Source organism: Rhinatrema bivittatum, chromosome 3, assembly GCF_901001135.1.
Source record: "Rhinatrema bivittatum chromosome 3, aRhiBiv1.1, whole genome shotgun sequence".
Classification (NCBI taxonomy): Eukaryota; Metazoa; Chordata; class Amphibia; order Gymnophiona; family Rhinatrematidae; genus Rhinatrema; species Rhinatrema bivittatum.
The window spans coordinates 567,799,926-567,816,258 of NC_042617.1; the positions used below are offsets into that span (position 1 = coordinate 567,799,926).

At 41.1% G+C, this 16,333-nt stretch overlaps 1 protein-coding gene across 1 annotated transcript in view; it reads right to left on the reverse strand.

Moving 5' to 3' along the window:
- Positions 1–16,333, reverse strand: part of TPD52L1 (TPD52 like 1) — a 167,726-nt gene that overhangs the window by 92,955 nt on the left and 58,438 nt on the right. Inside the window, exon 2 of the mRNA XM_029596537.1 lies at positions 15,690–15,805. Within this exon, the coding sequence (XP_029452397.1) occupies positions 15,690–15,805 (116 nt within the window). The remainder of the gene's footprint in view (positions 1–15,689; positions 15,806–16,333) is intronic.

Consider the following 16,333-nt stretch of genomic DNA (forward strand, 5'->3'; position numbering starts at 1 on the left):
ATCATTTAAATCATGCAGGAGGACACTCTTCTTTCTATTTCAGACTAGGAATTTTCAATGGGTAACAGGAATTGAATGTCACCTGCATAGATCCGAAAGTCAACACAAAGATCAGCTAAGTGATTACAAATTAGAGCAAGATAAATGTTAAAAAGAGTAGGGCAGATAAAGCAGACCTTGAGAAACTCTTGATACTATGGGTATCCAAGAAACCTGACAGCTGAAGTACCAAGTATTCTAAAACCTTGGAAACATAAGCTAAAGATGAAAATAGACCTATAATTAGATGGATCTGTTGGATTAAGCCTGGATTTCTTGGTAGTGGTCTAACAATAGCTTTTTTCATTTCAGAAGGAACTACTTCTTTAGACAATGAAAGATTAACAATTTTACCTAAAGAAGTGGCTAATTGCTCTCTTAAGACCTTAAACACTGCTGTAGAGCAAGGATTCAATGAACAAAAGGATGTAAATTTTATCATAGCATGAGTGAACTCAGAAAGAGAGATCTCTTCAAATGAGGATCACACATTATCACAATCATTTGGTAGAGTAACATGATATAGTAACGTTACTAGAAGATGACACTTAATTTATCAATTTTGTTTGAGAAATACTCCAAAAAAAGTATTTCAAGAAGGGATAATGGTGTCATTCCCAGGCATTATTGTTTTTGTTAAACTGAGGACTGTTCGAAATATTTCTTTCGGCTTGTTACCAGCAGATTTAATCATGTTAGAAAAATAGGCTTTTTTTTTTTTTGCCTCATTTGTCTAAGAACTATATTCTGACAGTAGGGTTTTAAAGGCAGACAATGACTCATAAGATGGATTTTGCTTCCAAGCCTGTTCAGAACACCACAGAACATGTCTCAATTCTTTTAAATTAGAAGTTAACCAGCCAATTTTTTTAACCCAAGGAAGGACAATAAGGCTTCAAAGGAACAATGGTATCAGCTATATTTGTCACAGCATCATTCCAAAGAGTTACAGCAGTTTCCTCATTTTCAGGAAAAAACTCTTTTTAAAACTCTACATCAAAAAATTCTAAAATCCAATCTTTGTCAATATGTGAATGTTTAAGAATAGAATCCATATCACCCCTTATATTCAAATTTGAGATTGGATTTAAACAATAACTGATTAGAGAGTGATCAGTCCAAGGAACAGGATGGACAGAAATGTTAAATACAGAGGAAGCAGAAACTCCGTAATTCACAAACATTAAGTCCAAAGTGTGTCCTGATTTGTGTGTTGGACAGTAAAATATGCTATTTCCAACCAAGGTTGCTCATTATGTTTACAAACATTTCACAATGAGGAGAATAGGGTAAAGTATTAATATGCAAATTGAAGTCACCGGTATCTAACATTATTTAGATTATGTGAGCTTGATCACTTGAGCAATATTTTTGGATAAAACTTATACACTTCCCTAATTAAAACCATCACAACCTGCAGAGAATCTAATTTACTACAATAACTATAAAACTACTAAATTGCTGTGTTCCACATTCCAATCACTAAACTTAAAGTAAAACTTCTTTTTTCATCTCTGAAGAATTACTGGCCATAAAGAACAAAATTACTGGCTATCTGGACAGACAAATTAATGGAGATGAGCCAATGTGAGTTTAGCAAAAAAATCTTGTCTTATAGATCTGTTCGATTTTTTGAAGGAGTTGATAACCAGAGACCAGTGGTTCCCAACCCTGTCCTGGGGACCCCCCGGACAGTCGGGTTTTCAGGATATCCACAATGAATATACATGAGAGAAAATTTGCATGCTATGGAGGCAGTGCATGCAAATTTTCTCTCGTGCATATTCATTGTGGATATCCTGAAAACCCGACTAGCTGGGGGGTGGCGGGGGGGGGGTCCCTCAGGACAGGGTTGGGAGACAATGGTAAGTCAGTTGATATAGTGTTATCTGGATTTTCAAAAGGTGTTTGACAAACTCTCTCATGAGGGGCTCAATAGGAGACTAAAGAGTTAAGGGATAGGAAGCAGTGTCCCATTGCAGCTTGGTAACTGGCTAAAAGATAAGAAACAAAGTAGCACTGAATGGTCATCTCTCTCTCACCTGTGAAAGGTAAATAGTGGAGTGCCTAGCGATCTGTACTGGGACTCATGTTTTTTAACATTTATAAATGATTTGGAAAGGGAGTGATGAGCAGATGACAAATTTGTTTAAAGTAGTTATAATCACAAGCTGACTGTGAGGAACTGCAAGAGCACCTTATGAGAATGGGGGATTGGCATCTAAACTGCAAATGAAATTGACTGTGGACGAGTGCAATTTGATGCATATAAGGAAGAATAATCCAAACTATAGTTACACAATGCTGGGTTCAGTATTAAACATTACCACCCAGGAAAAGGTTCAGGGAGTCCTGGTTGAAATTCTGGGCTCAGTATGCAGTGATGCTCCAAAAAGTAAGTAGAATGTTAGATATTATAAGGAATGGAAAATAAAAAATGGAAGATAGCATAATGCCTCTGTATCAATCCATTGCGCGCCTTCACCTTGAGTATAGTGTGCAGTTCTGGCTGCCCCATCTCAAAAAAGATATGATGGAACTAGAAAAGGTGCAGAGAAGGGAGACCAAAATGATAAAGAGAAGGATGGAATGGCTCCTCTAGAGGAAAGACTAAACAGGTAAGGGATCTTCAACCCGGAAGAGAGACGGCTCAGAGGAGATATGAAAGATCTATAAAATCATGAATGGCGTGAAACAGGTAAATAGTGAACAGTTATTTACACTAGGCGACATTCCTTGAAGCTAATAGGTAGCACTTAAAAAAAAAATCATAAAGTATTTTTTCACTCAGTGCACAACTTGTTGGCAGAGGATATGGTTAAAGCCATTAGCGTAACTGGGTTTTAAAAGGATTTGGATAAATTCCTGAAGGAAAAAAGTCCATGAACCACTATTAGTCATACAGACTTAGGGAAGCCATCGCCTATCCTGATTAGGAACAAGGCATGGACTTGTTCTCTGGGATACCAATTTGGTTATAAAAAACAGCACAGTACCAAATCATTACTTTTGTCCAGTACAAAGATTATTCACCGTGGTTTTGATTCTGGCTCAACTTACATGATAATCCTTTTAGAACTCACTGCTGCATTCAACAACATCATGATATACTGACCCATTTATTTGAAATTGGCCTTGCTCATACAGTCTATTCATGGTTCAAATCATATCTCCATAGCAGAGTTCAGCAAATTCAAATTGTCTCTGCCTTCTCAGACTGGTTTCCTATCAATATTGGTGTCCCTCAGGACTCAGCATTATTCATAGCTCTATTCAACATATACAGGACACCCTTTTTTCTCTACTGTTTACTCTTGGCCTTACATATAAGGATCTAAGCTGTTGATATTCAGTTTTCATTTTCTTTCAAATCCACTTGGTCTGCTACAGCTCAATTTGCCTCTTTATAAGAACATAAGAACATAAGAAATTGCCATGCTGGGTCAAACCAAGGGTCCATCAAGCCCAGCATCCTGTTTCCAACAGAGGCCAAACCAGGCCACAAGAACCTGGAAATTACCCAAACACTAAGAAGATCCAATGCTACTGATGCAATTAATAGCAGTGGCTATTCCCTAAGTAAACTTGATTAATAGCCGTTAATGGACTTCTCCAAGAACTTATCCAAACCTTTTTTGAACCCAGCTACACTAACTGCACTAACCACATCCTCTGGCAACAAATTCCAGAGCTTTATTGTGCATTGAGAGAAAAAGAATTTTCTCCGATTAGTCAAATGTGCTACTTGCTAACTTCATGGAATGCTTCCTAGTCCTTCTATTATTCGAAAGTGTAAATAACCGAGTCACATCTACTTGTTCAAGACCTCTCATGATCTTAAAGACCTCTATCATATCCCCCCTCAGCCGTCTCTTCTCCAAGCTGAACAGCCCTAACCTCTTCAGCCTTTCCTCATAGGGGACCTTTCCATCCCCTTTATCATTTTGGTTGCCCTTCTCTGTACCTTCTCCATCACAACTATATCTTTTTTGAGATGCGGCGACCAGAATTGTACACAGTATTGAAGGTGTGGTCTCACCATGGAGCGATATAGAGGCATTATGACATTTTCCATTTTATTAACCATTCCCTTCCTAATAATTCCTAACATTCTGTTTGCTTTTTTGACTGCTGCAGCACATTGAGCTGACGATTTTAAAGTATTATCTACTATGATGCCTAGATCTTTTTCCTGGGTGGTAGTTCCTAATATGGAACCTAACATCATGTAACTACAGCAAGGGTTATTTTTCCCTATATGCAACACCTTGCACTTGTCCACATTAAATTTCATCTGCCATTTGGATGCCCAATCTTCCAGTCTTGCAAGTTCCTCCTGTAATGTATCACAATCCGCTTGTGATTTAACTACTCTGAATAATTTTGTATCATTCGCAAATTTGATAACCTCACTCTTCCTATTCCTTTCCAGATCATATATATATATATATATATATATATATATATATATATATATATATATATATATCACCTGGACCGGATGGCATGCATCCTAGGGTACTGAAGGAATTCAAAAATGAAATTTCAGACCTATTAGTAAAAATTTTTAACCTATCATTAAAATCATCCATTGACCCTGAAGACTAGAGGGTGGCCAATGTAACCCCAATATTTAAAAAAGGCACCAGGGGCGATCCGGGTAACTATAGACCAGTGAGCCTGACTTCAGTGCCGGGAAAAATAGTGGAAACTATTCTCAAGATCAAAATCGTAGAGCATATAGAAAGACATGGTTTAATGGAACACAGTCAACATGGATTTACCCAAGGGAAGTCTTGCCTAACAAATCTGCTTCATTTTTTTGAAGGGGTTAATAAACATGTGGATAAAAGTGAACCGGTAGATGTAGTGTATTTGGATTTTCAGAAGGCGTTTGACAAAGTCCCTCATGAGAGGCTTCTAAGAAAACTAAAATGTCATGGGATAGGAGGCGATGTTCTTTCGTGGATTGCAAACTGCTTAAAAGACAGGAAACAGAGAGTAGGATTAAATGGTCAATTTTCTCAGTGGAAAAGGGTAAACAGTGGAGTGCCTCAGGGATCTGTACTTGGACCGGTGCTTTTCTATAGATATAGATATATATATATATATATATCCTATCCCATCTAGTCATATTGCATGGAACTCGCTCTCCTTTTCTATACTGCTTATTACTGATTCCAAAATGTTTAAAAAAGCATTAAAAACTTGTTTGTTTACACAGCTCTTTTCTGTAGTGTTCCCTCTTACCAGCTTTTTGCCACAGTATTAATGTAGTTTTTATTTTATATGATTAGTTGGTTATTTTAAATGCATTTAAATGCCACCTATGAGTTGCCCTAGGCTCTTACAAGAAACATACATAATAAACAAATCAAAAGCTATTCCGATTTGTTTGTTGCTTTGATGACTTATTTTGTCTAATTTTTCTTACTTTACCTGTGTATGTTTTTATCTAACCCATCCTGAACCTTGGCGTGCACGGCATACAAGTAATTTTAAAATAAATAAGTCCTTTCAGGTATCTGTGACCTGGATTAGCTTCTGTCGGCGACAGGATGTCGGGATCGATGGACCTTTGGTCCGATCCAAAATGGCATTTCTTTTGCTTCTTATAGGGTTTTTCCCCTAATCACATTAGTTCTGGTCTTGTTTTACTGCATTCCTCGTCTGTCTTTCCCTAACACCTTTCCATTTTACTTTCAAGCTATCAGAAAGAAAATACCAATTGTTTATGACCTCTTGCATACAGAGAACCCTGACTGTGTATCACAGAGACCTGGCTATATGAGACAGATAACGTTTTATTAAACCAGATCTGCCCCCTTTGCTACACTGCACTATCCCATTCCAAACGAGATAGACATGGAGGAGGGTTAATAATCAGCATGAAAGATAAAGTTATGCCATGCCCTGTACCTATTGAACTACTGTGCCCCTTTGAGGTCTTTGTCGTGAGCTCTGCTCATATAAACATCTGCTTAGTGTACTGCTCCCCTAAACTTTTATCTTCCAATATATCTCCTTTAACTGAAGCTCTGACCATTCTTAAATGGTATCTAATAATGCAGAGACATTTTTGGATACCATGCAGGGTGTGGGCTGGGATCAATTCGTGTCTTTCCCTACTCACAGAAAGGGGCACACCCTGGACCCACTATTCATCAACCCCTCCCTGTTTTCCCAGTCTCCCCCAGCCCTCCCCCAGCCCTCAAATCACAAAAATGTCACCTGGTCAGACTATCTACTAATTTTATGTGTTTGTTCACTCAATACCCAAAAGAATATACTGGCCTCTAAACTCCAGATTATATCAAGAAGCGATTACTTCGATACTGACCAATTGAGATCACAAATGTTAGCTCACTTTGATAACGTAGAAGTTACTGATGTTGATCAAGCTGTCCATGACCGGAACAAAATAATCTTTACTGTTTGAAATGAGGTAGCATTGGTCAAGACCATATTCTTGAAACCATTTAACTCAGCACCCTTGTTCACATCGGCCCTAAAACACCTGAAATGGGCACTCAGGGGTGCTAAATGTCATTGGCATCACTGCCCATGTGCACTGACAAAATCCGCCTATTACAACTCTCCACCTACAATAATAACCTGAATACTACAAAAAAGCAATATTTGAGTAAAATTAAGGAATTTGGGAACAATCTGAGCTATTCATTACCGTCAAATCATTAAGCACCTTAAAGTTTGATCCTGACCTTGTCAGTACCTCAGGCAAATGTAACCAGTTGGTAATGTACTTTAATGATAAAATCAGGAGTACTCGTGACAGCTTTCCGCCTAATACTCCCTTGCTGATTGAGAATGCTGACCCTGACTACCCCACTTGAGATTCTTTTGACTTTGTCTCATCAAAATCAATCTCCCATGTTATAACCCATCTGAAATCCAGTACATCCCCCTCTAAACCCATGTCCAATTGTGGTTTTGAAACTGATCAAGGATAAGATAAGTTCCCATATTGCTAGTATCACCAACCTCTCCCTATCCAATGGGATACTCCCCTAATACAAAGCTATCGTTAAGACCAATGCCAAAGAGCAATAATGCAGACCCTTAAATACTATCCAATTTCTACCCAATATCCTCATTAATTACCCTTTCCCTCAAAGGTTATGGAAGCAGTTGTCCTTGAACAACTTGCAGATATTTGAGATGCACATTCAATCCTTGATCAGTTTCAGTGTGGTTTATGTAAGGGGTTTAATACTGAAACCCTACTAATTTCTAACACTGACATGAATATCAACTATGTTATGGTCCTCCTTGACATATCTGCTGTGTTCAACACACTTTATCACAAAATCTTTATTTCACAGTTTCTGTATCTGTTTTGAATTAGTTTCATTCTTATCTCACTAATCTCTCACAACAAATAATTGCCACCGCTAACTCCTCCTGGTTTCCTGTCACAACAGGAGTCCCACAAGGCGCCTCACTTTCTGCCACCTTATTCAATATGTATCTCTTTCCGCTCTGCAAAATCCTTGCATGCCTAGGAGTAAATTACAAAATATATGCAGGCGACATTCAATTATTTATACCATATGACTGATCATGGGATTATACCTTTGATCTATTCTCCCTCTGCATGAACATAATTAAGCATTGGCTCACACAAACTATAACTCAATGTTCAGAAAACTGAAATAATCATATCAAATGTCTCATGCCCCTCAATTGCCTTCCCTGGCTCTTTCAACTTCCAGAGAACATTTATTAATCACACAAAAAGAAAGGAGAAATTACTATTTACCTGATATTTTCTTTACTACATACAGGTGAATCCAAAACCAGTGGGTTAATCACTTCCACCAGCAGATGGAGACAGAGCAAAGCTGACATCACAGTATATATACCCCTGCAGTGACATCAGCCTACCAGTATTCTTTGTAAAAGCCAACTGTGGACAAACTAGCAAAAACTTGATTATTGACAGATAACCATTACAGCACTCAGCAAACAGGAAAACACTGAGCTCAGATAGAGTGTAAGAACACTAAACTAGGGACTGAATTGACACTTACCAGTACTCCCTGGAACACACAGCCATGCAGGAGGACCATTGCACAACATTCGGCAGCCAAGGGTGGGAAGTTGGATTCACCTGTCTGTACTAAGGAAAAGGAAATTATCAGGTAAGTAGTAATTTCTTCTTTCTTAGCGTACAGACAGGTGAATCGAAACCTATGAGATGTACCAAAGCTACTCCCAAACAGGAGGGGAGGCTGCCGATGTCCGGTCAAAACAGAATGCGCCAAGGTTGCATCCTCCCAGGCCTACACATCCAGGTGATAGTATCTAGAAAAGGTGTGTAAGGAAGACCACATCACAGCTCGGAAAATGTTGATGGGAGACAGCAACCTAACTTCCACACATGACACTGCCTGAACCCTAGTGGAATAAGCCCTAACCTGGCTCAGCATCCATATACGTGGTCGCAACTACCTTCTTAATCCAGCAGGCTATTGTAGCCCATGATGCCGGCTCACCTTGTTTACTTCCATAATGGAGAATAAACAGTTGGTCCGTCTTTCTGAGAGGTTCAGAAACTTCTAAATACCTCAAGATGTGCCTTTTGACATCCAAAGACCGTAACAGGTGAAATTCCTCCGCATCTTTTGCCCTGTCCAGAGATGGCACGGAAATGGACAGATTCAATTGAAAATCCGAGACCACTTTTGGCAAAAAGGAAAGAACAGAACGCAGCTGTATTGCCCCTGGAGTCACCTGTAGAAACGGCGCCCGGCAAGACAAGACTGGTAGTTTGGCTACTCGATGCGCAGAACAAACTGCCACAAGAAACACTGTTTTCAAGGTCAGTAACCTCTGGGAAAGGGTTCGCATTGATTGAAAAGTAAGGCCTTCTAAAAAATCCCAAACTAGATTAAGACCCCACAAGAGCACCGGTAACTGCAAGGGAGGACAAAGATGCTTCACTCCTTTCAAGAAACGGGCTACATCTGGATGAGCCGACAAGAGCCCACCATTTACTTGACCTCGGAAACAGGCGAGTGCCACCTCCTGAACCTTCAAGAAATTAAGGGTCAACCCTTTTCTCAATCCAGCCTGCAAAAATTCCAAAATGAGCTCCCCAACCCTGGAGGTTTGCATCAGTCATGAGTACTAGCCAATTCGGTGATCGTAGGGGGAACCCCCTTCCTTAGATGGCCCTCTTGCAAACACCACTGCAACTGTATGCTGACCTCCACCCACAGGTGAAGCCGTATTGAATAGTTTTGAGAATGTGGACTCCAACAAGCCAGCAAACTGTGCTGAAGAGGGCGCATAAGCGTCCTTGCCCATGGAAACACCTCTAGTGTGGCAGCCATCAAACCGAGCACCCATAGATAAGACCATACTGTCAGGCATATTGTTTCTATCAGTAGTCGCACCTGCGCCATCAACTTCTGAATGCGGCATGCCGGCAGGAACACCTGTCTTGCTTCGTGTCGAAATGAACACCGAGATACTCCAATATTTGGAATGGCTATAGATTGCTCTTGGCCAAGTTCACCGCCCAACCTAGTTCCTGTAGCAAGGAGATCACCTTGCATGAGAACCGAAGGATCTCTTCCTGATTCTTGATACGAATCAACCAAATGTCTCAGTATGGGTGAACTAGAATGCCATTCTCTCTCAACACTGCCGCAACCATCAACATAATTTAGGAAAAGATTCTGGGCACGGAGGCCAACCCAAAACTGATAGTGTCTCCCCAAAACAGCAAAACGCAGAAACCGTTGATGCTCCAGGGGTAAAGAAATATGAAGGTATGCCTCTGACAAATCCAGGGACATCAGAAACTCCCCTGACTGTCCTCACAAGGTTTTCCATGCAAATGACGGTTGACTCCCTTGAGAAATAGGATGGGGCAAAAGAAGCCCTCTTTCTTGGGCACAACAAAATTAATGGAATATTGGCCCATATTTCTTGAGACCTGGGCACTGGAACTAGAGCCCTCAGGCTGAGGAGCCTTGACAATGTACACTCCACTGCTTATCTCTTGTGCGGAGTGTTGCAGGGAGACACCATGAAGACTTCCCGAGGAACACTGAGAAACTCCACAGCGTAACCATCTCTTATCACTTCCAGAACCTACTGGTCTGATGTGATCTCGACCCACCTTCAATAAAAAAAAAAAAAAGAGAGGCAAATCCCTATCTCCTGTTCCTGAGGGTGGGTCGGTACACCTTTATTGAGAGGCTCGGGGGGCACCACTACCTGAGCCTGCACCCCTTCTGGGTAGCCTAGGACAAAAAGGACTGAGACCTTCCCAAAGGCAGAGTCTTCTGGGACGCTGCTCCTCTGTAGGGGCTAAAGTGTCTGAAACCCCTAGAATGACTTCTCGTTTCGAAGGGGCGGGCGTCTGCTTCTTATCCTCTGGTAACCGAGGAACCTGGGCCTCACCCCACTTACTGGCCATTTTTTCCAGCTCACTCCTAAACAAGCACGTGATCCTTTAAAAGGGAATTTAGTAAGATTAGACTTTAAAATTATATCAGCCGACCAATTCCTGAGCCATAGCTGACGCATGGCCACTATTATCGAAGCCACTCCTCTAGCCGATGTGCAGACCAGGTCACAGCCCACATCTGCCAAAAAGACAGCAGCTGGTTCCAACACTGCCCTGGAATTCACACCAGATTCATTGACTTCCTGAGAGAGAAGTAAACAGCGAGCCACCAGGGAACAAAAAAGTTATCTGCAAACTCATTGTCATCACTTCAAAGGCCTGCTTAAGGATGGCCTTAATTCTTCTTTCTTGTGCATCCTTCAATGCCGCTCTTCCTTCTACGGGGACAGTCATCCGAATGGTGACGACAAACACAAGCGCATCCATTTTCAGAAAGCACAATTACTCTCTCGCAGCCAGATCCAGGGGTACAGCCCTTCCAAGGTTCGTCTCCCTTTAAAATTAGCTTCCGGGGCACCCCATTCAACATAAGAAATTGCCATGCTGGGTCAGACCAAGGGTCCTTCAAGCCCAGCATCCTGTTTCCATCAGAGGCCAAACCAGGCCACAAGAACCTGGCAATTACCCAAACACCAAGAAGATCCCATGCTACTGATGCCAGTAATAGCAGTGGCTATTCCCTAAGTAAACTTGATTAATAGCAGTTAATGGACTTCTCCTCCAAGAACTTATCCAAACCTTTTTTGAACCCAGCTACACTAACTGCACTAACCACATCCTCTGGCAACAAATTCCAGAGCTTTATTGTGCGTTGAGTGAAAAAGAATTTTCTCCGATTAGTTTTAAATGTGCCACATGCTAACTTCATGGAGTGCCCCCTAGTCTTTCTACTATCCGAAAGAGTAAATAACCGATTCACATCTACTCGTTCAAGACCTCTCATGATCTTAAAGGCCTCTATCATATCCCCTCTCAGCCGTCTCTTCTCCAAGCTGAACAGCCCTAACCTCTTCAGCCTTTCCTCATAGGGGAGCTGTTCCATCCCCTTTATCATTTTGGTTGCCCTTCTCTGTACCTTCTCCATCGCAATTATATCTTTTTTGAGATGCGGCGACCAGAATTGTACACAGAATTTAAGGTGTGGTCTCACCATGGAGCGATATAGAGGCATTATGATATTTTCTGTTTTATTCACCATTCCCTTCCTAATAATTCCTAACATTCTATTTGCTTTTTTGACTGCTGCAGCACACTGAGCCGACGATTTTAAAGTATTATCCACTATGATGCCAAGATCTTTATCCTGGGTGGTAGCTCCTAATATGGAACCTAACATCGTGTAACTACAGCAAGGGTTATTTTTCCATATATGCAACACCTTGCACTTGTCCACATTAAATTTCAAGATCTATCAATTCTTGAATAGCCTCCATAATAGGGAAGAAACATGAAGCTTTATGCAAAGAAATCAAAATGGGATCTCTCTTTCGCTCAGACATGGAATCAACCCCCAGCATCTTCAATATCTGGGAAATCAGAGCCGGTAACTCATAGTAACATAGTAATGACGGCAGAAAAAGACCAAAATGGTCCATCTAGTCTGCCCAGCAAGCTTCCCAAGGTAGTAACTGCCGCTCTGTGCAGGTTACCTCCATGTTTCTCTTATTGATCGAGTACAATTAAATGGTTTGCAGTCTGCATGGATTCTCTGGTTTCACATGAGGTCTTCCTTTCTCCTGAAGCTTTTACCACAACTAATACATGTAAACAGTTTCACTCTAGTGTGGATTTTCTGAGGTTTGTCTTCTAAATGAAGCTTTTACATAGTTCTATACGGCTCCAGACCCAGAGGAATTTCCCCCATCTTCCAGTGAATAAGGATAGTCATCATCCATACCATCTGGGTCCCTATAGGCGTGACCCGCAGCAAGTCTAGACATATTCCGATGCTTACCTGCAGCACCAGGTACACGGGAATCTGCAGCCTGTGATCCTGAAATTGTTAAGATTGGCCGGGGCCAAACAACTGTACCTAAAGAAAGAACTGCAGCCCTTGAAAGAATTCCACCCAAGAAAAGGCAGAGGGTTCCATGCCAAAACCAGGGGGCATCAGTCCTGCACTCACTGAACTACCATCCCCCGCTGACAAACCAGTTAGGGGTTCCCCAATTCCAGGCAAAACCTCTGGCAACTCTTTTTCCATTTCTGCAACATGCTGGAAAGAACCAGCTTTAGCAAAATCAGATGCAGACACAAGTCTCCCTGAGCCTCCAAACAGTGCTGACACAAGTTAGAGGGAACACCATGCTGAGATGCCCAAATATGGCAAGCTCAACAGGTAAATAATATTAGTGCACTACCTCTGTTATTGGATATTCACTATACACACACCCAGAGGAACTCAACAACTTGCTATCCTACAAAACATTTTTATTAAATGTGTACAAACATTAAACTCATGACTTTTAATACATAAGACCATCTATATGAACGGTGCTTGCCTTTATAATAAAACTACATACTCCATGCATTACCCTCCATTCATACTCTACTCATCCATACCCAACCATAACACTCACCATCCCTAAAAATGACCAACATGATCAGTTATTATACATGAATTATGCACAGATTAGCCTTTCATGATGTATAGCCACGCTACCTCCACATATTTTACAATAATCACAATAATACAAAACAACGCAGTTGCTTCAGCATGTAAGTTTCATAACACCCAGGTTTCATAACACCCAGGGTGTTATGAAACTTACATGCTGAAGCAACTGCGTTGTTTTGTATTTTGTAAAATATGTGGAGGTAGCGTGGCTACACATCATGAAAGGCTAATCTGTGCATAATTATGTATAATAACTGATCATGTTGGTCATTTTTAGGGATGGTGAGTGTTATGGTTGGGTATGGATGAGTAGAGTATGAATGGAGGGTAATGCATGGAGTATGTAGTTTTATTATAAAGGCAAGCACCGTTCATATAGATGGTCTTATGTATTAAAAGTCATGAGTTTAATGTTTGTACACATTTAATAAAAATGTTTTGTAGGATTACAAGTTGTTGAGTTCCTCTGGGTGTGTGTATAGCAAATATGGCAAGCAGCACAAAGGGTAAAGTGCTTAGGCTTCTTTGCTATCGGCGCCTTAGTCATTTGTCAGCTCGCTCTAAACAGGCATCTAAGAAGTGTGTGCCCAGCTGTGCTCGCAATAGGCGCTTGTAAAAAAAAAAAAAAAAATTAGGCACCCCAAAATTAGGTACCTATGTACTATTCAGGTAAATGACCAAGTTAAGCGCTCTGAAGCGCACCATTGTGCGTTCAACTTGATGCCCCTGCATGCACAACCGAACACCCAGGTAGGCTCCTCTATGCGCCCAACTGAGCACCCAGCTAGGCGCACTAGACACACAGCCAGGCGTGCAAGCGCAAAGCAACGTACCTGAAGAGGGCAGCCTTTTGCATAAAGAAGAGGAGCGCAAACGCTGCCGCGGCCTACCATACAGCGAAAAATCTAAGCTTGAGAGTGGGGCCTAGCCGAAAAGGCTGCTTAACCCGCCAAGCTGCCCGAGTCCCCCCAAGCTCCCTTGGAGGTGGGAACAGATGTTGGATTGGTGCGCCAAGCATAGAGATCGGAACGGAATCCCTAAAATCAACTCCCCCTCTTTTATTTTTTTAAATAAAATACTAATTACCTGAGCTCAGCCTGTTGTGGCAGAGTACAGAGTCAGTCTCCGGCTGCTGGGGGAGGGGGCATATACCTTCACTGCTGACTTGGCTTCCTTTACCCACTTGCCTTTCAGGTTGTTGTTTTTTGGGGGTTTTTACAGCTAAGTCCATGCCAGCAAAAACCAGCTACTGGACCAAGGCACTCACCTGAGGGAAGGGTCCGAAGAAATCACCTCAGGAAACTCTACTTGAGGGAGAGGCCCCTATGGTATCACTACAGGAGAGTGGCGCAAAATCTTCTTTCTTCTTTTCTCCTTCTATAAAAAACTTAACGCAATCCCGAGTAGGGAGATGCACATCCACCATCTGCTGGAGACTGAGAATACTGGCAGGCTGATATCAGTGCAGGGGTATATATACCGTGACATCAGCTTTGCTCCATCTCCATCTGCTGGTAGAGGTGCATAACCCACTGGTCGTGGATCCACCTATCTGAATGCTAAGAAAAGTGTTTTCTCACATTCCTTTTGAGCGTCTCTCCCTTCAGCTTCGTATGATGGAAAACACTACATTGACTAATACTTCATTGAAGCCTACTAGATATTTGAATGTTTGTATCATTTTCCCCTTTCCCTTCTTCCTTTAAGAGAGAATATATCTTTAGCTACTTCATTCTCTATGTATGGTTTAATACTGATCACCAGGCCCATTTTGGTGGTTCTCCACCTTATCAGATGTGGTCCTGCATCTCCAACTGCTATACTGCCATTGCCTAGAGATAGGCAAATGAATGCAGCCGAGGTAAAGTGGTAGACAACCTCCTCTGTGGGATGTCACACAAAGCAACTTATATCCTCTATTGCCACCACTTATAAAAATAAAATAAAGATCTGTGAGCTCTTTCTAATTCATTCTTCCTGTTTAGCACAAAGGCAGGTGAAATAGCACATGAGCAAAGATGCCACGTTACCTGTCCAGGCAGAAGGTACAAGGATTAATGCGTAGATACAGAAGATTAGAATTATTTAGAAAAAAAACAAACATACAGTACACAATGCTGTACATGAATGGGCAGTTGCTGAAAGACATGAATTGCACAAAACAAAATAAGACAGGCAAGCAGAGAGTTTGCTCTTGGATGCAGAAGACATTTTGTAGACATTTTATTTTCATTTCAGACAACTTAAAAGTTTAAAAAATATTAATTCAAAAAGATGACAGCCTGTTCTAATATTTTACTAATATTCACACAGAATTGCCATGAGCACATGGGAAGAAAAGAAAAGCTTACACAGAAAAAAAAAAAAAAAACCAATGAAGCACTGCCATATGTGTCACCAGCACAAAACCAGAACTCCTGCCGGGGTTTTACTATTCTCTGAATTCTTCATTATCCAGGTTTCCAATATAATTTTACTGAGTGAAAGGCAATTACAGCACAGCTTGTACTTTTTCTCTTGCTATTAATATGTCAGACGTCCAAGAGAGAATGGGAACATTTAGCACAGGCCAACATTGCTGCAGAGCTGTACCTTGTCTAGCTCAACCTTCAGGTCCTCTCGCTCTTCCTCGGAAATCACTTCGGTGATATCTGCCTCTGTGGTGAGGTCTTCGTCTGCCTCCTGCAGGGGCTGCGTTTCTAGCAGATCTTTGGAGAGAAGAGACAGACTATCAAAGATACAATCCCAAGGCAAGCCAGGGCTACGACTGTAAATCTTGTCCAGTATCTGGCTATTTTCCCCATGGATGGAACCTTACTGGATAAGATGCTAGAAAAATCAGAGGAAAATGGAAGAGGTCCATATCCTGTAAGCCAGGGAGCAGACAAGTCATCCGGCTAAAGTTGTGCTGCTGAATATCTGTGACAAGTTGTTTTGGCTAAGTCTCCTGGTGAATATACACGGCCCAAAGTTATCCTGGTGTATTTACCCGGATAATGGGGAACTTAACCAGCTATATTCATTTATTTTATTTAAAACAATTTTTTTTCTGCTTATAATCAGAACAAAAACAATCAGGCTAAGTGGATCAGACCTTAATATACAGCAATAAAATCACATACAATCATTTAAAACAGTTTTTTCAGTAAGACAGATTATCAATCAAATGCTTCCTTAAACAACATCTTCAACTGTTTCCTAAACTTCAAATCAGGCATCATCTGCAATTCCAAGGG